Source organism: Pseudopodoces humilis, chromosome 30 (assembly GCF_049639895.1).
Source record: "Pseudopodoces humilis isolate 2021_Gansu_Grassland_sample_001 chromosome 30, ASM4963989v1, whole genome shotgun sequence".
Classification (NCBI taxonomy): domain Eukaryota; kingdom Metazoa; phylum Chordata; class Aves; order Passeriformes; family Paridae; genus Pseudopodoces; species Pseudopodoces humilis.
In genome coordinates, this window is record NC_142229.1 from 1,846,780 (window position 1) to 1,867,608 (window position 20,829).

General features: G+C 56.5%; 2 protein-coding genes across 13 annotated transcripts in view; both read right to left on the reverse strand.

Annotated features, from left to right (window-relative positions):
- The window catches only part of PPP3CC (protein phosphatase 3 catalytic subunit gamma), a 38,231-nt gene extending 30,584 nt beyond the window's left edge, over window positions 1–7,647 (reverse strand). For all 6 annotated transcript variants that reach the window (XM_014259595.2, XM_014259599.2, XM_014259596.2 and 3 more), the window contains exon 1: window positions 7,534–7,647. In XM_014259595.2, the coding sequence (XP_014115070.2) occupies window positions 7,534–7,585 (52 nt within the window). In that variant the 5' untranslated portion in view covers window positions 7,586–7,647. The remainder of the gene's footprint in view (window positions 1–7,533) is intronic.
- Window positions 7,648–9,304: 1,657 nt separating this feature from the next.
- Window positions 9,305–20,458, reverse strand: SLC39A14 (solute carrier family 39 member 14). 7 transcript variants are annotated; one of them, XM_088068405.1, is made up of 10 exons: window positions 20,426–20,458; window positions 17,436–17,497; window positions 16,954–17,223; window positions 16,647–16,833; window positions 14,518–14,687; window positions 13,890–14,012; window positions 13,496–13,681; window positions 13,129–13,336; window positions 12,174–12,358; window positions 9,305–11,954 (listed from the first exon to the last, which is right to left on the reverse strand). In XM_088068405.1, the coding sequence occupies exons 2-10, from the start codon at window positions 17,436–17,438 to the stop codon at window positions 11,808–11,810; spliced, it is 1,479 nt and encodes a 492-aa protein (XP_087924531.1). In that variant the 5' UTR covers window positions 17,439–17,497; window positions 20,426–20,458; the 3' UTR covers window positions 9,305–11,807. The 7 variants fall into 7 exon arrangements, with proteins under 7 accessions (XP_087924531.1, XP_087924529.1, XP_014115082.1 ...); XM_088068403.1 differs by lacking the exon at window positions 20,426–20,458 and adding an exon at window positions 19,243–19,646 and having other exon boundaries at window positions 16,954–17,345; XM_014259607.2 differs by lacking the exon at window positions 20,426–20,458 and adding an exon at window positions 19,243–19,645.
- Between the last annotated feature and the right edge of the window lie 371 nt (window positions 20,459–20,829).

Here is a 20,829-nt window from a genome sequence, read left to right on the forward strand (position 1 = left end):
GAACGGGCTGATCCACGTGGGAATCCTGGACAAAACAACCCCCAGAAATATTCCCACTGGAGCAGCCAAAGGTGGTCACAGTATGGATAAATGGGGAATGTGAGCACAAAATGGTGAATTTTCACCCAATCAGGGCCTTGGTTTCTTCTCTTCCCATCTCAGGCCTCAAACCCTCACCCTGAGTGGGATCCTCACTGGACCTGGATAAAACATTCCTTGTGAGGTGCCTATTCCCAGGTTTGGGAATATCCCAATACCCACACATCACCTCAGACCACACTGAGGTGCTGATGGTCCACAGGGAACCGCAAAGGAATTCAAATCTTCCCAGTGGCCACCCTGGACATTGGCCAGAGCAATTCTCTTGTAAAAAAAAAGTAGCCCCCCCAAAAATTGGGATAAATCGGTCCCAGTGCTGCTTCAGAGCAGCTTCCCAGACCTGCACGTGTCAGGGATGGAGCAGGACGAGAGGAGCCTCCAGCTACTGCTGAAGCAGCAATTCCAGCCTCTGTGCCCTAGTCACTCTTCCTCCAGGAAATCCTTGTGGTATTTTTCCAAGACATCACCTTTGGGATAATATTCAGTTTGAGAAGCCATTTAACCACATCTTGCTATGCTCAGCTGCTGATAAAAATGAATATTTTCTGGAGCAATCTAGGTTGACACCACTTCTTCCTGTTCTCCTGAAATTCACGCTGAACCACTTGGGAAATTTATCCTGGGAAATTCCCCTCAGATCCACCTTGGAGCAAGGAGAATGCTTTGAACTCTTATTTTATAGGCCCACCATGGCCAAAGGAACCCCCAGATGGAAGACTGGTGGAAAATTTTGGAGAAACAACCCCCCCCCATAGCTCCTCAGGGAGGCTCCCAGTCAGAGGAGCTCCCACTGCTCCACACACTCACATCCAGCTCTGCTCCTCAGTGGAAACAGGGAGAGCACAGAATCCCAAAATTGTTTGGGTTGGAAGGGACCTTAAAGATCACCTCGTTCCACCCCTGCCCTGATGCCCTCACATCAGTGAGAGGCAGCAGTGAGGCTTTATTTTGGAGGCTGGAAAATCAGGAGAACAGCCTGGACAGCCCAACATTCCTCCTCCTGCCAGGAAAATCCCCAGAATCTGCACTGAGATTCCTTTTTCTTTAGAGCACCCTCTGACACAGGAGCAACCACCGTCCATCCTCTGCCCCAACCCATCACTCCCTCTGCCCCACACTTGCTGTCCTGAGGGCTTTTCCCAGGACATTTACAGATTCCCCATCCCTGGAAGTGTCCAAGGCCAGGCTGGATGGGGCTTACAGCACCCTGGGATAGTGGAAGGTGGAACGAGCTGAGCTTTAAGCTCCTTTTCCAACCCAAACCATTCCAGGACTCCACACCTGACGCGGCTCCCCGGTGCCACCGGAACGTGCCCCTTTGGCACGGCGATCCCGGCCTGCGGGAGCCTCTGGGAGCCAAGTCCTGCATTATGGGATAACGCTGATGCCTTTACGTAGCCTGTTCCCTCACTCCTGCTGCTTAATGATGTCTGATTCCATTAGGATCTGAGCCATCCCCGTCCCATAAACACGCCCGCCGGCCCAACGCTGGCCCCGGCGGGATCGGGCAGGGAATACCTGGAAAACCGGCCAAGCTGGGAAGGATCCCGGACAAATATAGATCTCCAAGGAGTATCTTTAGATTAGCAGGCGGCTCTGCCCCCACTGAGACCCCAGGATTTACCTAAATAGCTCCTTCAGCACAGCCCAGCGCTCGGAGCTATTTTAAGCCAGCACCCTGCCCTACTTCCTAAGGAACAGCCTTCCCTCCTCCTGCCTGTGCAGCCAGAGCAGCCCCAAACCCACTCCCCTCTCCACTCTGACACCTTCCATTAAATAAAAAATACCCTTTTGGCACGGTATCCAATTAATCCGGGCTCATTTACTGCCACAAGGCCCTTCACAGCCTCGAGCAGGGAAAGCAGGATTAACCTTTCCCAGCCTCATAGGCAGAAAAATAACATTAAACAGTGAAATCCCGAGGAGTACGACCTTCCCTCCTGCCCTGCCCACCTCCAGCACCCACCTGAAGCAGCTCCCAGAGGGAAGGCATAAATCCCAGCCCAATCCATGTGTTCTGATGCTTTATCACTGTTCCCCAATGGTGTTTTGTGCCCAAGGCTGGGTTTGGGGTCTGTCACCAACATTTCTGTTAATTAGCACATTTGTTAGCACGTTTATTAGCCAGCAGAGCATCCCGGCATCCCAGGATCCAGAGATCTGGCAGTTTGAGCCCAAAATGAGGCACCTCTGGCTCTGTTTGGGGCACCCCAGGAACACTCTGGAGAGGAACAGCTTGTTCCTTGTGCCTTTGGATTCGTTTTTGGGATGAAATGCCACAAGATCCAGCAAAATCAGCCTGGCATAGCCACAAACCGGCCCCTTTTCCCAGCACATCCCATTTATGGATAACAAAGCATCTTTCCTGTTTATATATAACAATAATAAGAATATCGGAATTACTTGGACAAGTTTTGGGGTTTTTTTTGGAAATCCCCCCAAAATACCACATTCCCAAGTAATTCCATGGGATCCCACAGGGTTCCTGCTTTAAGGACTGCCTCACCCCACACCTCCTTGAGCTCTGTCCAGCCAAGTTGCTGGATTATGACACAACTTGCTTTTTAGGGATCTCCCTCCACGTCTTGACCCCGGTGGCATTTGCACTTTTCCCTTGGCATCCCAAGGCCTGAGCACATGGACCTGGGCCTTAACTCCATTTTTAGCCATTTTCAAAGCTCCTTTTCCCCCTAGGTATTCCTTAATTCCTGCAAAACGTCAATACTAAACAAGCCAAACCAACCAGTGAGTTTTAAACCCCACAATCTCCTTTATATTTAAGATTTTCCTCAATTAAAAAGCTACTCTGGACTTTCGGATCGGCGCGTGCTCTGTGACGAAAATTCCCAACACCTCCCAACCTGGAGAAAATCCAACACTCGAGCTCCCAGAGTTGTAGCTGATATTAAAAACAAGGTGGGAAGAAAGCTGCACATTTTTCATCCCCCAAAAGCATCTCCAGGCAGCGGGATGAACTGGAACAGCCTCTGAACTCTCTGAGGAGGCAGCGATTGATCTGAGGCTGGGTTTGGGCTCCCCAGAGGCTGCGGGAGCCTCGTGGAACAAATCCCATCCCGTGGGATTGCTCTCCGTGCCTCCAGCAGCTCTGGAGGCACACGGGGAGGAGGGAGAGATGTGATTCCACCCGGGCTGAGAGAGCAGGTGCTGGAGGTGTCACTGAGGCTACGGGAGCTCCCGGAGTCCCAATGTTCCCAAAAACCTTGGCTGGGTGGGAAACAGGTCAGTGACAGCATGGAATCGTGGATTATGGAATGGGATGGGGGATAAGTGGCCTTGAAATCACCTCGTTCCACCCCCTGACATGGCAGGGACAGTTCCTGTTGTCTCAGCGTGCTCCAAGCTGGCCCTGGACACTTCCAGGGATCAAGAGGCAACCACAGCTTCTCTGGGAATTCCATCTCAGCTCCTCTCCACCCTCTCAGCCAGGAATTCCTTCCCAATATCCCACATCTCCCTACCCTCTGGCAGTGGGAAGCCATTCCCTGTGTCCTGTCCCTTGTCCCAAGTCCCTCTCCCTACTGAAACATATCTGGGAGGTTCCCACACGAAGTGGACACTGAAATTTTAAGTGTGTCACATCAGGGGTTTTAGAATTCCCACACACACTTTAAACAACTTCCATTTGGGAAAAAAAACAGATTGGACATGGAGAAAGGTGCCTCAAAGTCCTTAAGAAAGGACGGCAAAGCACAGATTTAGAAAACACCTTTGGCTACTGTGCCAGCCTCAGTTTTACACCACAATTCCTGGATTCACCCCTTCCCAGAAAAGCAGGAACTTCAGGAATCATAGCCAGGAACTCTGAAACAGGGTAGGAATTAGGGATGTCTCTGACTTTCAACATCAGTGGCCAAAAGGAAGGCACTGGATCCCAGCTGCTTCCAGCTCAGCATCTTCCCAACATTTTGTCCATGATACACAAAATAATAACACACGGATAGGGAAAAATTCTAGTGGATTATTTGCTTTAGTGTCTAAATACCAGTATCCCAGGTTTTTAAAGGATTTGTCATGGATGCAACTGGACACAGCTCTGCTTCCCAGAGGATTTTACACCTTCCAGCAGGAAGAATGGAGCAGGCGCACAAAATTCAACCAAAAAATGACCACAAAATTCAATCAAAAAATGACCACAAAATTCAATCAAAAAATGACCACAAAATTCAACCAAAATTGACCAAAAAAGCTCGGTAGGTTTGTTTTAAAGGGGCACAAACACCCTGAGCTCCAGGATCCACTGCAGCAGCCCAAAGCATCATCCCCACCTGCCTGAATAATGTGGATTTCATAGGATGTGGATCCATCAGTAAATCCTATGGATCCACCAGGTAATTCAAGGTTAATTTTGGGCTAATACAGACACCCAGACTCCCTAATCCCTCAGATTTCCAGCTGAACCTTCCCAAGTGCTCTTTGGAGACCAAAATTTGGACATTAAAGGTCTCCATAACCATCAACCATTTAGCATTTTCCTGCTAAAACTGGGCTACAAAGAGCAATTCTTGCCCCACAATTCGAGATTTTAATATAAAGGAACTCCCGACAAATCCCAAACTGAGATTTTAAAAAAAGCAATTCCTGACCTACCCCAAAAGCCAAGATTTTAATAAAAATAATTTCTTGAAGCATCCAAAAATTAGAGATTTTAAAAAAAAGAAACAATTCATGGCCTACCTCAAAATTCAAGATTTTAATAAAAATCAGTTCTTGACACATCCCCAAATTTGCGATTTTAATAATGAAGCTCCCCCAGAAGTTTTAGCGCAAATCTGTATTTCCTCTGACTAAACATAATTACAGTTAAGGCCTTCTACAGGGCCCTGGAGATGTAAATATATAGGTTAAACATAGTTAAAATTCCACATCCTACTTAATTGCAGGCATTTTCCATGGAACAAAATGAGCTTTTATCTTCAGCTTTTAATTATTAATAACTATGAACAATGTCACCACCTTTAAACAATAACCCGGGCCTGAGAAGCAGATATTTCTCCCCAAATTTCCACAGGCACTCAAGCACACCTGGGGGAATAAAAAGCAATCTTTGGGAAGTTCACGTGGATTTTGGGGTGATTTTGGAGTGAGCAGGCCCTGAGCCTTCACCCCACCTGGACAGGGACTCACGACCACAATTAGTGGGACCACACGGATTTTTGGGGGGTTGCCAAACCCTTGAGAGGGACCAGCAGGATCCCTGACAGGGATTCCCAGGATCTGGAAGCCCCAGGAATAGGGAGAGCGCCTGGATCCGGCCGACTCAGCTGAATCATAATGGCTGCATTGACATTACCTTTCCCGAACAAGGCCAACCTAAACACAGGCAGCTGCCTGGGATTTAGCAGGAGATTTACGGACAGCACCGGCCGCTCCGGCTGCCTGGAGACCTACAAATCACCACGCCACACACACGGCCCTGGGAATACCCCGGATCCCCCCAAATCCGTGAGTGCTCTGGGATTATTCCCACAAAAAAAAATAATCAAAAAAATCCCCTCCCACCCTGGGCAAGCGCGGAGCTTCCCCGAGCCCGAGGGGCCTCCACGCTCCGGCTGCCACCCGGATCCCCTTTCCCTGGGTTTGAGGCTATTAACATCAAACATGTGATCGGCCACATGACAAGCTAAAGGCTAAAAAGGAAAAAAAAAAAAATTAAAAAAAATAAATAAAGATAAATAAAAATCACTTGGACACATCCAGAGGGGAAGGGAGAGATGGCAGCATGGTGGGTACACCTCCATGTCCGTGGATTACAACCATTCCTGGGAAATTGCTGCTTTCCAGCGGCCCGGAATGATGGAAGCCATGGTGGGAGGAGGTTTAATAACGGGGTGATTGTGTAACTTGGAGCCTCCCGGCGAAAGTTGAGGCACCCAGTGGATGTTCCCAGTGCGTGGGGACGAGGATGGCACCGGATCAATTAGGGCAGCGAAATGTGCATCCCCCCAGCCTCCTCCTCCTCCTCCTCCCGATCCAGGAGTTTCTCCGCTAACGTATTTCTCTCCTCATTAACTGCTTCGGTGTCTTCTGCTCTTTCCAAAATAGTACCTACTATAACGGGGCCGCAGAGGGGGCCAGCTGGCACCCTGCTCCAGACACGGAGCAGGGATTTAGGGGAGGAAAGACATGGGGGGCTGGCAGGATGAGGGCAGTGAGGGCTCTCATCCCCCCCCTTCCTCCAAATCCTCAGGGGAACCCCAGTTCCACCTAAAGCAGGGGCTCAGTGCCCCAGTTTGGGGGTGAGGATCTTGGGGGTGTGATGAGGCCCATGCCAGGATGGGGAATCCCCCCACACCCAACAGGGATGTCCCCTGCTGTCACCCCTCCCTGTCACTGCTGTGCCCCCCACCCCACAGAATGGAGGGAGGGGGCTGCATGCTCTTGGACCAGGGGGGCTAAAAATGCCCCCCCCCTCAGTGCAGGTGCCCCCCACCAAACAGAGATGCCCCCCAAACCAAAGGCCCCTCAGCTCCTCTGCAGAGGTTTCTGATAGAACAGGGGGTGTCCCCCCAGCCCGACCCCCCCACTCAGGGCTCTCCCTTAAGGGGGGGTGTCCCACTGGACCCCGCACTCCGGCTGCTCCAGGCCTCTCCTTCCCCTCTCTCTTGGGCATGACCCCCCCAAACCACGATCTCCCCCTGATTTTCCAGCCTCCCCCCATCCTGGGGGTGCCCCCACAATCTCCCCCAATTCAGGGGATGACCCCCACCGAACCAGAGTCCTCCTTAAAGGGGAGAGTTACCCACCAGAACACCCCCTCCTCACCACTCCAGGCATCCCTGCCCTCCTTTAACGGGGGTGCCCCGCCAGAACACCCCCCCCCCAAATCACACTGCCCCCGCCCTTCCTCGGGGCTCCCCCAACCTGAGGACCCCCCCTCAAATCAAGTTCCCCCCACCCAAACCAGGCATCCCCCTCCCTTTCTCTGGGTTTCCCCAGCCGGGAGCGGGGGGGGGCTCCGCTATCCTGGGGACCCCCCCAAAGCAGACATACACCCCATATTTCTCGGGAATATCCCCCTAAACCAGGCTCCCCCTCCTCCCATATCACGCTCCCCCCCTCTCCTTTCTCCGGGCTCTTCCAACCTGGGGACCCCCCCCCCAAACGAGCCTCCCCCCTTTTCTTCGTCTCCCTCAGTTTGGAGACGTCCCCCCATTAACCACGTTCCCTCCTCCATTCTCTGGGCTCCCCCAGCCTGGGATCCCCCCTTAAAATCACGGCCTCCTCCGGCCTCCCCCAAACCAGGTGCCCCCCCACAAACCAGGCATATTCCCCTCCCTTTTCTCGGGGCTCCCCCAGCTTGGGGACCCCTCCCCACCCAAACCTCGCTCGCCCCCCATTTCTCGTGGCCCCCCTCCGCCGAGCCCCCCCCCGCGCCCCCCGCGCAGGCAGGGGGCGCCCTCGCCGCCCCCTCACCCTTGACGATGCGCTCGGTGGTCGGCAGCTTGGTGTGGCCGCGCCCGGACATGGGGGCGGCGGGGGGACCTCTCCCCGCCGGGGCCCGCTCCGCTCCCCTCACCCGGAGCGGGGGCCGCGCGGGTGCTCCCGGCGGACCCGCTGGGCTGCCCCGGCGGCGGCTCCGCGGCGCTGCTCTCCCCCCGTCCCGCCCCCGCCGCCGCCGCCGCCGCCACACCGCCCTCCGCCCTCTGCCCCCCCCCGCCCGCGCCTGCGCCACGCCCGCCCCGCCCGCCATCTTGGAGGGGAAGGGGGCGTTGCTAAGCAACGGGGGGGCAACATGGCGGCGGCGCTGATGGGGGAGCGTGGGGATGGCGCTGGCGGTGTTTGAGCAGTCCTCGGGCACAGCTTCGCTGGTGAGGGAGGAGAGTGGCGGGACCCCGGACTGCCTTGGGAGGGACTGGAAGGATCAACCAGTGCCACCCCTGCCGTGGGCAGGGCCACCTTCCACTGTCCCAGGGTGCTCCAACGGGGCCTTGGACACTTCCAGGGATCCAGGAGTAGCCACAGCTTCGCTGGGAATTCCATCCCAGCTCTTTCCCACCCTCCCAGCCAGGAATTCCTTCCCAGTATCCCATTTGGCCCTGCTCTCTGGCAGTGGGAGCCATTCCCTGTGTCCTGTCCCTCCATCCCTTGTCCCCAGTCCCTCTCCAGCTCTCCTGGAGCCCCTTCAGGCCCTGCCAGGGGCTCTGAGCTCTCCCTGGATCCTTCTCCTCTCCAGGGGAACATTCCCAGCTCTCCCAGCCCGGCTCCAGAGCTGATATTCCTTAGACACAAAATTTTTGAGGGAAAGGAAAAACAGTGGTTTGCTCCTACCACTTGAAGATGAAGTGGGACAGGTTTAGATGGGATATTGGGAAGAAATTCCTCGCTGTGAGGGTGGTGAGGGGCTGGGATGAAATTCCCAGAAAAACTGTGGCTGGCCAGGTTGGAGCAACCTGGGACAGTGGAAGGTGTCCCTGCCCATGGTAGTGGATGGGCTTTAACCAACCCAAACAATTCCAGGAATTCCATGACCCCATCCAGCACCGTCTGCTGAGGTAACTCAGGTTTCAGGCGTTCAGCAAAACACAAGGATTTTGCAGTAGAAAAGAGCTCACCCAAAGCCCCCCTGGAAGTGCTGATGAGCAGGAGCAATGCTCACTGTGACCTTCCTTGCTTAATAAAACATTAATTTTTTTATAAAGTATCTCAGAATGTCAAGATTTGGTTTCTTAAAATTATGTTTGCTGCTCAGAGCTGGCAGATAGGGGGAGAATGGTGTAGCAAAAGGCAAAAATGGGGAAGTAAAAAAGCAAAGTTTGCTATTTTTTTCCCTAATGGAGGGTAGGAAAACAAGGACACAAACACAGGAGCCTGGCTCGTGTGAGGAGAGGAATCCAGCATCCCAAATCTCCCATCAAACCAGGGATTGGAAATAAATTTTGGATAAATTAAAAAAAAAATATTATATATATACACACAGACACACACACACATATATATAAAATTAAGGGTTTTTGGAGCCGCAAAGGCCGTGCCATGCGGGCAGGCTGGGGGTTGTCAGTGCCACCTCCCGTCAGCCGCGCCGCACTGCACAGCCACGGAAATCCAGCTGGAAAACCTGGATTGCATCACCCAGCCCGGCTCCAAGCCTTCCCCTTGGAAAAATCCTGAGCCAGCAGCGCTGCCACCCCTCCATCCCCCAGCAGCAGGGAGGATTTCACTGCCGGAGCACGCCTGGGACCCTCCGTCATTACAGAATATATTTTATTTATGGAATTTTACAAATATCTGTACAATTCACGTGACATTTAAGTTAACGCTCTTTGTTTCGGCGCATTCTCTCCTACAACACCTGAGTTATAATTGAAATACTGAGATGGAACTTGAGCTTCCAACCGGATGAGGGTAGGGAGGCACGGATGAAAATCCACGAGGAGCTCGATTTGGGTGTGTTCCCATCCCTGTCCCACCGGCAGGTGCCAGCCTGCCCAGCCGGGAACAGGAGCTCTCCTTGGTGGCAGGGCAGCCTCGTTTCTCACCCCCCTCACATCCCAAATCTCCGCCTTGCAGATTTCTCAGGGAACAGGGATAAACTGGAAACAAGAAGACGGCGGACTCGTGATTCCCACAGTGAATCCTGCCGGCTCTGAGGGAGCCAAGCCCTGCTCTCTGCCACTTCCCAGCTCTTGGGGACCTCTCAGGCACAGTCCAGAGGGGACAACCCCCCCCATTTCCCCCCTTAGGCTTTTCCAGTGGGAATGCAGCTCCGGTGCCCTGCCAGCCCTGGTGTTTCCCAAGTGCTTCCTTGAGAGAGAGGAGAGGGCACCTGTGCCAGTGAAAGGACTCAGATTTTCCACATTGCTCTCTCAAGCAAGGAAAAAGTGTTTCCAATGCCACTTTTGTCCTGGAATCAGCGGCACAGGGAATGCCTGCGAGGTGCTGAATGATTGCCCGAGCCAGCACAGGCCACACTGCTCTGTCCCAGAGAGAAAAGTGACTTAGGGTGACAATCCACAAGAGATGCCACACGGGACAAAGCGGAGCCTGTCTCTCCTTGAGGAAATCACCCAAGGACACCTTCGGGTGAAGGGTGATCCCAAAAACGCTCCCTGCTCCTCCAAAAGTTGAGATTTAGGTTTTGGGGTGCAGGACAAAGCCAAGAGCCGGGGGGTGCTGTGGGGACAAATGCCCAGACTAGAAAAGCCACCAAGAGTGCAGGTGATGATCCATGAGGATCCTGGCAGTGCCAGAGGCCATGGGCTCGGTGACAGCTGTTGGGAGTTTAGGAAGAACATCACCCAGCTGGGAACTACAGGAATTCAGGGATTACAGGGATCCAGCCAGGGTACAACACTGACAGGGGTGCTGAGCCTGTGCCAGGGGCTGAAGTCCCTCTGTCCTGCAACAAGCAGGAAAAATACCTGGCACAGCCTCAGGTTTGCTTTCCTCAGGGCGGGAAGGGAAGGTGTGGGAGCCTCAGCTCCAGCACAGTGCCACCATGGGCCACCACCCAGTCCCACCCCACACACCTGCACAGGTGGGGAGTGAAGGAAGACACTTCACAAACACTTCCAAAGCACCTGCACCTCTCCTCCATCCCAATCCAGCGCCAAACCACGAGGGATTGCCCTGAATCCACACAGCCACAAGCTCACACCAGGTACAGGATGAAGGGTCTGGGGGCAAAAGAGGGGTGAGGGAACCTCAAGCAACACGGGTGGGGTGGGCAACCTTATCAATATGATAATAAGAAATTCACCTAGTGAATCTGGGGAACACCAGCCCAGAGGCAGAGCTGGGAAGTGCCTGGAACACCCTTCTCTGGCTACTCCCTAAGGCTGGGAACACGCAGCCTAAAGAGGTTCACAGTCTGAGTTTTGCTTTTAAAAACACCCCCCACCCCACCCTAAACCTCAGGACTGTTTAAAAACCAGCTGGCTGTTCCCGGGTGTCACCATGAGCTTGGACACAGCCCGAGGAAAAATCCCTGGGCTGGAGCCTGGCTCTGCTCTCATCCCCTTCTCACCAGCCCTCAGGAGGAGGAGTTGGGATTTGCCCCTGATTCCAGCAGCATGGACTGAACTGGGCTCAGGGCATCCTGGCAGGATCTCCCAGCAGCCCAGGTGTCACTCCAACCCAGTTTGGTGTCCTCTGCTCCGAGCACTGACTCCAAAATGTGCTTTAAAACCCCTGCCCTCTTCACCCCACTCGTGGCAGGGCAGTGTCCGGGCAGAAACAGAGCGAAAGCAGTCGGATGATGGTGACATCGTGAACCTCCTCATCCTTGGAGAGCACAGCTCTGAGGGCTGGCTGGTGGGGAATGCTCTGAGAAGGGTCTGTCCCCGTGTGTCCCCATCACACACCCCCAGAGGGGTCAGGACAGCGTCATGTCCCATGGGAACGCTCCAAGCACAATGAGAGGAGCAGCACGGCTGGAGCAGCTCCTGTCTTCCCATTCCATCCTTCCTGGGAGAGGCGAGGAGAGAAGGGATATGACACTGGAAAAAGTCAGGTCAATCCTATGGGAAGGGGAATTCCACTCCCCTCAGCCTTAAACCAGAAAAAAAAATCCATGGAATAGCTTTCAAAGCAATGTCTCTCCTGTAGTGTGACGTCAGTGCCCGCACACGGTACCGTCGTATGTTTGCAGCAGGAAAAGGAAAGAAAATAAAAAAAGAAAGAAAAAACCCTTTCCCCCCCGAAAAAAAAAACATGGAAAAATTGGATCAGGGCTGCAGCTCAGACTGGTCCTACCCTATCTGGATCTGCCCCGAGTACATGGTGAGCAGCACCATGATGGTGAAGCCTGTCAGCAGCCCTGCGTTCTGGATGGCGAAGGTGATCAGGGCGCTGCCGTTCTGCTCGTCCTCCCGGCTGACCTCGTTCATCTCAGGGAACTGCAGGGGGAAAAATCGGGGTGGCAGGGCTCAGTGACAGCTCCATCCTTCCTCAGCAAACATCCACCACCCTCCCATCCCGGGGATTTCAGCCAGGCAAAGCAAAGCAGAGATATCTGAGCAAACCCCACCGTGCCTGCAGGGCAAGCTGAGCTTTTCCTAGGAAGAAATCCCAGGGCTCAGAATTCTGGGGTTTGGGATTTGGGGCTCAGGATTTACCATGTCAGCCAGTGCTATGTACAGGAACATCCCTCCAGCCAGAGCAAAGATCCAGTTGGCAGAGAAGTGGCTGCCGGCCACGATGCCGAAGGCCAGGCCCACGTAGCAGCAGCAGGCAGAGATGAAGTTGAAGAAGAGCGCCTGGCGAATGGTCATCCCAGCATTCAGCAGGATCACAAAGTCCCCTGTGGGAGAAGAGGATGGGAGGATGAGGAGGGAAGGGCTGTCAGCAGCATCGGGACAGCACCGGCTTGAACTCGTAGAATGCCAGAATATCCCGTGTTGGAAGGGACGCACAAGGACCAGAGTCCAACCCCTGGACTGCACAGGACACTCCAAAAATCACAGCACATGCCAACTCAAGTGTGGGCCCCCTGTGGCTGCTGGCACTGGGCACTGACCATCACACTGTGCCTAAATTCAGACATTCACACCCAAACCTGCCTCTCCTCCACTGACCATTCCACTATTCCTAAATTCAGACATTCACACCCAAACCTGCCTCTCCTCCACTGACCATTCCACTATTCCTAAATTCAGACATTCACACCCAAACCCCACCTCCCTCCTCAGCTGCCCATAAATTTGGACATTCAAACCCAAACTTGCCTCCCACTCACTGATCACAGCACTGTCCCTAAACCCACACATTCACCCCCCCACTGACCACTCTACTGCCCCTAAATTCAGACATTCCCACCCAAACCCGCCTCCCCCTTCCCAGACCAACAAAGTGTTGAGGGCTTTTTTTTTTTTTTGTCTTCAGATGCCTCCATCTAAATTTAAATCTCAGACATCATATTACCTCGTTATTTTTAGAGCGGCGATTACTCAGAGCAGTTTACAGCCCTCCCTTTCCCCCTCCCCTCAGCAGCATCACTGTTTATTCCACCCCAAATCTGCCTTTCTGGATGGAAAAAGGCTGGACCAGGGGCAGATCTGAGGAGCCACGTACCCAGCTCGTGTGGGAACTCCTCGCAGAGTATGGCCACGGAGGTGCTGATCCCTTGGAAGACGGACACGGTGAAGGAAGCGCCGATGGCCAGGCCGTCGATGAAGTTGTGGAGGCCATCACTGAGGGTGATCATCCAGGCCAGCGTCCCAATGTCCGAGTACCTCACCTCCTTCAGCCAGTAGCACGCGCTCTGGGAGGCCTGCAGGTCCTGCCACAGCACCCCAAAACAGGGCTCAGCACCCAGATGGGGTCACTGATCCACCCCCCCATTCATTAAACCCACACAGCGGAGCTGTTTGCTCCCACCACACGCAGAAAAAACTGGTTTTAACTGTTTTGTCACAATGCCATGGGATGAGGCGCTCACCTGGACAGAGAGGGAGCCCACCACAGCCTTCTCATCCCCAGAGGGGGGCTTGCATTCCAGGTCGCTGGTGATGTGTGGGATCATGTGGTCCAGGTCCCCGTTCTGCAGCTTCTCCGTGACCCCCTCCTCCCGGTCCTTCTTGGAGGGCAGAGCCTCAGGGCCATAGTGGCTGTGCCCATGGTGGTGCTGTGGGATCAGGGGATCCAGGATTGTCAGTCATCCCGATATTCCTGCTCTTTCCCACCCTGCTATCCTGATATTCCTGCTCTTTCCCACCCTGCCACCCAATATCCCTGCTGTTTCCCACACAGCCATCTTGATATCCCTGCTGTTTTCCATCCCCCACCCGAAATTCCTGCCGTTTCCTGCCCCACCGTGCCCTGCTCCACCTCACCTGGTCCTTCTGCTTCAGGAGCATCTTCAGGATCTTCTCCGTGAAGAAGAAGAGGTAGAAGCCCCCGAACACCACAGCGGATTTAGAAACATAATAATCTTCCTGAGGGTTGAATCCAAATGCCTGCAGGCAGGAGGGGACATGGGAGAGGATGAGGAGCAGGCCCTGGCAGTGTCCTTCATCTGCCTTTGCCCCTGGGGTGACACTGGAGGGGCGACACAGCTCTGAGCTCTCTCTGGGGAGCAGCTGCTTTGGGGACAAGCTCAGAAAACACCTTTGTGCACCTTTAATCTCCCTCATTCCCTCATCCAAGCCGGCCGTGCCCCAAGGCATTGGATCCTGCACTGGGGCAGGGATGCCAAAACCAGGCTCTGCTCTGCACAGGGGACCTGCCTCCAGGGCTAGAAAAAGCCAGAAAAGGCAATAAAACCAAGATTCTCTGCTTGAAGCAGACCGGGGATCTCCCTGGAGCAACTTCCTTCCAAACTCCAGCTCCAAGGGGCTTCCAGCCCTCCATACCTCGCTCAGGGCTCCCCTCCAATGCCGCCTTCCCCTTCTCCAGCCAGTGAGCGCCCAGAAACAGCCCCAGAGAGAGAGAAAAGCACAAACCCACCAGTCCTCTCCCTACCTCGGGAATGAGCTGGAAGAGGGCGTTGGAGTAGAGAGTTCCAATCGCCAGAGCTATGAAGTAGAGGAGCAGCCGCTTGTAAAAGGTCTTCTTCATGAAGGGCACCACGCTGGCTCCCACCAGCGAGCACAGGGAGATGACGGAGACGCAGAGGAAACCGTAACCCCAGACTGGCAGAGCCAAACCCACCCCGGGAGACGGGAGACGGGAAGGGACGAGATCAACGTGGGGATGGGCAGGGAAGGAATCCACACCGATAGGACAGAGAGAGGAGGGAGGGAGAGAGGGGAGACAAGAGGACATTCATTAGTGATTGTTGTTCATCTGGCGCCACCTCCAAAGGGCGAACCCGGCGCTGAGCGGCTTTGGGAAAGTTTGGGAATCTCAGCTGAGTTTTGGCAGCTGGGCCGTGTCCCAGCCAGCCCCCAGCTCTGCTCCACGGACCATTCCCGAGCCACAGAGCGCCCGGGTCCCCCGAGCACCTCGTACGCTCCACCCCTGCCCTGCAGCCAGTCCCTGCTGGGGTGCTCTGGGTGCCGGCAGGGCTGGAGCGTACCTCCAGCATTTCAATTCCCGGCAGATCAGGAATTAGAGGCGCTTGGTTTCTATGTGCAGTAAATAAAAGTTGCAGGTCTGAAGCTGAAAAGGAACCTTGGAAAAAAAATCCCACTGCCAGCATGGATGAGGCGTTCGCTGCCCGGCAGCACAACAGGCAACACCAGGGGGAAAAACCCGCTGGAATTTTAAGGCTGGATGTGCCAAATCCAGCTCATCCTGGACCACGTTCCTAAGGTTTCCAATCCAGGTGGATTTATTCAGCTCCAGAACTGCGCAATTACAACACAATTAATTTGCGGTATTTCCATTGGTCCCATCAGAGCACCGGGAAACCTCATGGAAGACAGAACCCTTGTGGGAACATCAGCCTGGGAAATCAGGCAGAGGAGGAAAAGAAAAAAAGGCATTTAAAGGATTTGTAGAAGTTGGCTAATTCCAGAAGAAGCTGGTGCTTCTCCAGGCTGTTCTCCATGCTTTTATATGGATATTTAACCATATTTTCATGGATATTTCACGATTTTTTCCCTCTGGCTCATGCCAGTAGTGCTGCCACAAGCGTGGCTGAGCACATCCCTCCAAGGGATAAACTCCTGGACACACAGAGCAGGAGCGAACAGCTTCTCCCAGCACACTCCCACTCCTCAGACGTGGCAGGGGTGGAGGACACTGAGGGTTTCCTGGTGCTCAGAGGGATGAGAAAAGCCCTGCGGAGCCCCTTGAGCCAAGCCCTGAGCCTCGGGTGACGAGGGGTCGGATCGATTCGGCGGGGTGGAGGCAGAGAGGGCGCCCAGGGAGCTGCCCCTGGAGATGGGAGAGAGGCAGGGACGTTCTACCGCACCTCTGGGATGAGCTGGAAGAGCGCGTTAGAAAGCAGCGTGCCGATGGAGAGCGCGATGAAAAACAGGAGCACCCGGCTGAAAAAGGCCTTCTGGGAACACGGAACGATGAGGACTCCAAGCAGGGAGGCCACGTTAATCATGGACACACTGAGAAAACCAAAGCCCCACACTGCGGAACGAGAAGAAATGAGGGCCAGACATTACCGAGGCTCTCGGAGAGCCCGGACCCGGGCAGGTGGGAAAGGCTGGCTCCAGGGCTGCTCCCCATGCTCCGGATGCTCCAGCTGCGACAAAACCGTCGTGTTTGGTGCAGGGAAGGTGGGAATGAAGCCACCGGGTTCCTTGGAAAAGGTTTTCCCAAGCCCCAGCGTGGGAGAAGCCGAGCTGTGCTCAGGGCAGCTGATCCAAGACCTTGGGCATCGCTGGAACCGGGATAGGCAGGAGCTGGTTGAACATCTGCCGGTGGCTGGAGGCCAGCAGGTCCCTCCAGGGGCCAGGTCACCCCCTCCCACCCACGGGAACTCCTCATCCAGCTATCGGAGTCCCCTCCTCATCCAGCTATCCCGGAGGCACAGAGTTTATCCCGGCAAAACCACACCACGGCACGATCCACAGCGAGGAAAACTCGGTCAGGATTCCCAGCTGCTGGAGGCAGGGAATTCCCAGGAGTGGGAAGTGGCTGCTCCTCATGTGCCCAGGCAGTGCCCATGGTCCCCCCAGCACCCCAATTACCTTCAGCTGAGCTGGGCCTGCTCTCCTCTGTCTGCTCGTTCTCCTCATTTTCCAGGTTTTCGGAGGCGCACGCCCCTGACTCCAGCTGCTGCAGGATGGTGGGGCAGAACTCCTTGAACTTGCTGTGCCCCACAGGGGAGCCCTCGCTCAGGTTGTGGATGGCGAAAAGCTCCATGGAGCTGAAGCACTGCGGGAGGGAAGGGACAGGAAGGTGCCTTGAGATTCCCACAGCTCCACAGAGAGATTCCAGGAGCCTGCAGGGAGGTTTTGGGGGTCTGCAGGGAGGATTTAGGGGTCCCCTCCTTACCCGGGAGAGGTTCAGGCGCTGCTGAGGCGTTTGGGAGACATTGGCGTGTCCCACTCCCACATCCAGGCGGTTCAGCAGGGCCTTGAGCTGCTTCAGGCTCAAAGTCTGGCTCTCCCCGTAGCGCTGGAGCAGATCCTGCAGGAAGGAGGCTGCGGAGACTCCGGTGCTGTCCCTGCCCGCCCGGACCTGCGGGCAGGGGAGGAGGCAGAGCAGCAGGAGCAGGCAGCAGCTCCGGGGCCCCACGCTGGGGATCATGGTGTGTCTGGGATGCTGGGAGAGAAACCACACCGCTGTTGGCTTTGGCATTCCCAGCGCTCCAACCACGGCTCCTCCACCCCACCGATGGATTTATCCTCAGGGAAAGACAGAACAGCACTGGGAGCACCCAGATCCTGATGAGGACAGAGCATTTTTCCATAATTTTTCCATGCAAGACCACCCTCTCCTCCTCCATGCTGAGCCACCCCAAGCCCCTCACTCACCATGGGGGGCTGCCAGGACCCAGCTCCCGGGGGCTCTCCAGCTCCACAGCACCTCAGAGATCCTGGGAAGAGCAGGATGGTCGGGAAGCAGGCAGGGCTGCAAGGAGGGCTGTGAGAAATCCAGCTGTGCCAGCCCCAAATGCAGCTCTCCGGGGGGTGAGGAGTCACGCTCCAGCCCTTGGCCACGCGTGGGTCCCCTCGGCGTCACCGGGGCTGGGACACAAACGTCTCTGGGACCTCAATGCCAGCGCCCGGAGGAGCATGGGAGCCCCAGGGACAGAGGTGGCCTGTTCATTAGGTTATAATTTAACCAGGATAATTACCATGAACCGAGTGCTTCCCCGCTCTAACTGCAGGTGCCTTTATAGTGTTTGCCCAGAATCAATCCTTGCCCTCTGTGCCTCTTTCATATGTGCTGGGAATTGATAAAAGAGGGGTGGCACAGCCCCGGGGTGCAAAGGAAGGGGCTCAGGGAGGGGAGGGCAACGACAGGCACGACCTGCACGTCCACCTTGGGAGGCACCCAAGAGCCTGGAGCTCAGGCTGCCTGCCTGGAAAAGCTTCCCTGAGAGGCAGATGGCAAATTTGGGATTCGCAAGGAGAAAATAAAAGTCTGCTGCCTCCCAATAGTGCAGCAGCCATCCTGATCCCAGTGTGGGCTCCAGGCACACCTCCTGATCCCCCTGGCTCCCCTTCCCTGGTGCTCCTGACCCAGCCCTGGACACCCCGCAGTGCCTGGCCTGTGCTGACGGCTCACAGGCTCCAGTCTCTTCCAAAAACCAGGACATTTTTGAAGCTTGGCCAAGCAATTGTTCCAAAAATAACCTGGGGCCAGGATTTCCACGCCGAGGGGCTGCCGGGGAACCGCAGGACCCTGCTCCCCATCCAGGACCCCACTCCTCCTGAAGGCTCCCACATTCCCACAGGTTTTACCTTGCTAAGCTTACCACCACTTTGTGAGCTTTGTTCTCAGGGAGGTTTTAGCCTCCTCCTGCCAGGGCTTAGCTCGGATGCTTTGACTTAACCCCTCTCTCCCCAAAACGAGGGAGGGAGCCCACCCAGAGCGGTGCTGGTGCTGGGAACACCCCGCTGAATTCGGAGCCCCGAGAGACACTCTGCCTCTTCAGCATCCCCCAGCGAGCCCAGACCCTTCCTCTGCCTCCCTATCCCAAATCCACCCTTCCAGGTGGCTCCTCCTGGGCTAAGTGGGGCATCCAGTCACCTATGTGTGACTCCCACAGGTGCTGGCAAACATCCCACCGTGCTAAAGGTCTGTCCCGGCTGGCCGCACGTCCCCGCTGGCTGCCCTTCCCAGCCGAGCGCTCCCCATGTCCCCGGTGCCTTCGGGAGCCGTCCCGCTCCCTGCGCACCGATGTCCCGGTCTGTGCCAAGGCACGCAGCTCTCCCCGCTGCCAAAACCCCTCCCGGGGGTTTCTCCTAAAGCCGGGCTGAGCCGGATACACCCAGGGTGGAAAACCGGACCTCAACTTTCCCTCAGCTGCCAAAGGCAAGGCAGGAAGCGCTGAGCGGGCAGAGCGGGGCAGAGGCCGGAGCTGCACGGGCTCGCTCCGTTTTAGGGCAAAACGAGGTGGAGGAGCCGCCCCTGCGGAAGAGAAGGGCCCAAAGAGGGTCATCCCGGGGGGCTCCGATCTGCTGGAATCTCAGGGCAAGGCAGGAGGGTGCCGAGCACACCCGGCCCGGCCTCCCGGGACAAACGCGCTGCGGCAAACACCAAAGAACAGCGACCCTCGCCATCCCCACCGCCAGCCGCGACCCCTCGGCAGCCCCCCGGCCTCCTGCCCGCTACCTTCAAGGGCGTCCTTCCACCGGGATGCGTTCCCGGAGCCTGGAGCCAGCGCCTGACCTACTTTATCGCTCCTCGGGATGGGGCACGGGGACAAACCGCTGCCACGGGAAGGGACGGCTGCCCGGGAGGGATGTGCCCGGGAGCGATGCCCGGCAGCCACGACAGCACAACGCAGCTCCCAAGGCCGGGCAAACCCTTCCCATCTCCCTGGGCTTCACTACCCAGAGATCATCGATCCCGGCCGCAATCCACATGCATCCCTCCCCCCCTGCTCCCGGGAAGGTGACGCCTTCCTGAAGGGAATAAGAACCGCTGGCACAGCCGAGCATGACCCGGCGACGTCAGGCAGACGCTTCCCGAAATCCCGCGCAGGGACAGCTGGCTGGCGCAAACCTGGAGGGGAGGGGGGCAGCGGGGGCCCCCAAATTCCACCACCCCCCCCCCCCCGGGACCCATCCCGCTCCTTCCGGAGCAAACGCCGCTCCACGTGTCCTGCGGCAAGGAGGAGGAGGAGGGAGGTTTTCCATTCCCTGCGGCTCGTCCCGGGGCGGGCAGCGGACACGTTCCTGGGTCACGGATACCCTGGGCTGCCCCCGGAGCCTCCGGGCAGGGTCCTGTCCCTTCCTTTCCCGTGATGGCAGGCCCCGGGGCGGGCAGGTGGAGACACCCCGGGCATCCCACCCCACACCGACCCCCAGTCCTGCCCAGTGGCCCCTGCACCGGAGCTGCTGCTGTCCCCCAGTCCCTGCCCCATCCCACCGCTGCTGCCTGGTCCCACAGCTTCTACTGGTGGCACCAGACCCCATAACTGGGCCCTGCATCCCAAAACTGCGCCCTGCACCCCTTAACAGTGTCGTACACCTCAGAACACACCTTCACCTGCACCCTCACCTGCCCCAGACCCCAGGGGCTGTCCCAAAACGAGCCCCCGTGGCTGTCTCCAGGCCCTAGGACCTGTCCCAAACCCTAAACAGCCGCTCCCTGCATCCTTCCCTGCATCCTACATCCCTCCCTGCATCCCCCATCCCCATCCGGGGCTCGGGGCCGGCCCCAGCCCGCTCCCCACGGCCCGCTGCCTCCCTCCCCACGGCGGCCCGTCCCCGCAGTCGTTCCCTGTGGCATGGCAGGGCTGCCGTGCCTATCCCGGCCCGTCCCGGCCCGTCCCGGTCCATCCCGGTCCTACCTCCGCTCCCGCTCCCGCCGCCGCCGCTCGGGGCCGCACAGGGCGCATGCGCGGCCGCCGGCACGGAGAGCGCTCCCATTGGCTGCCGCTGCCTCAGACCACGCCCCCGCCGCATCAGGCCACGCCCACTACGCGGTGCAGCACCGGGACCCCCAAAAATCCCACCCGGGACCCCCCAAAAATCCCTCCCGGGACCCCCAAAAATCCCACCCGGGACCCCCCAAAAATCCCACCCGGGACCCCCCAAAACCCTTTCTGGGACACCCAAAATCCCACCGGGGATCCCCAACCCACCCCCCCAGGGCACTGGAACCCATAAACAGCCCCCAACACTCACCCTGGGAGCACTGGGACCCCCCCAAAAACCCACCCGGGGCTATTGGGACCCCATGGAACCCACTGAA

What these genes read in the sequence shown, in the direction of transcription:
- SLC39A14 (XM_088068403.1), bottom strand. Translation starts at nt 17,259, where the DNA reads ATGCCAAAGCCAACAGCGGTGTGGTTTCTCTCCCAGCATCCCAGACAC. An exon ending in CAGGCCCAGCTCAGCTGAAG is followed by an intron (nt 14,688 to 16,646) that starts GTAATTGGGGTG and finishes TGGCTCTGCCAG; the next exon opens with TCTGGGGTTACGGTTTCCTC. An exon ending in TGGGCTCCCTCTCTGTCCAG is followed by an intron (nt 13,337 to 13,495) that starts GTGAGCGCCTCA and finishes GTGCTGTGGCAG; the next exon opens with GACCTGCAGGCCTCCCAGAG.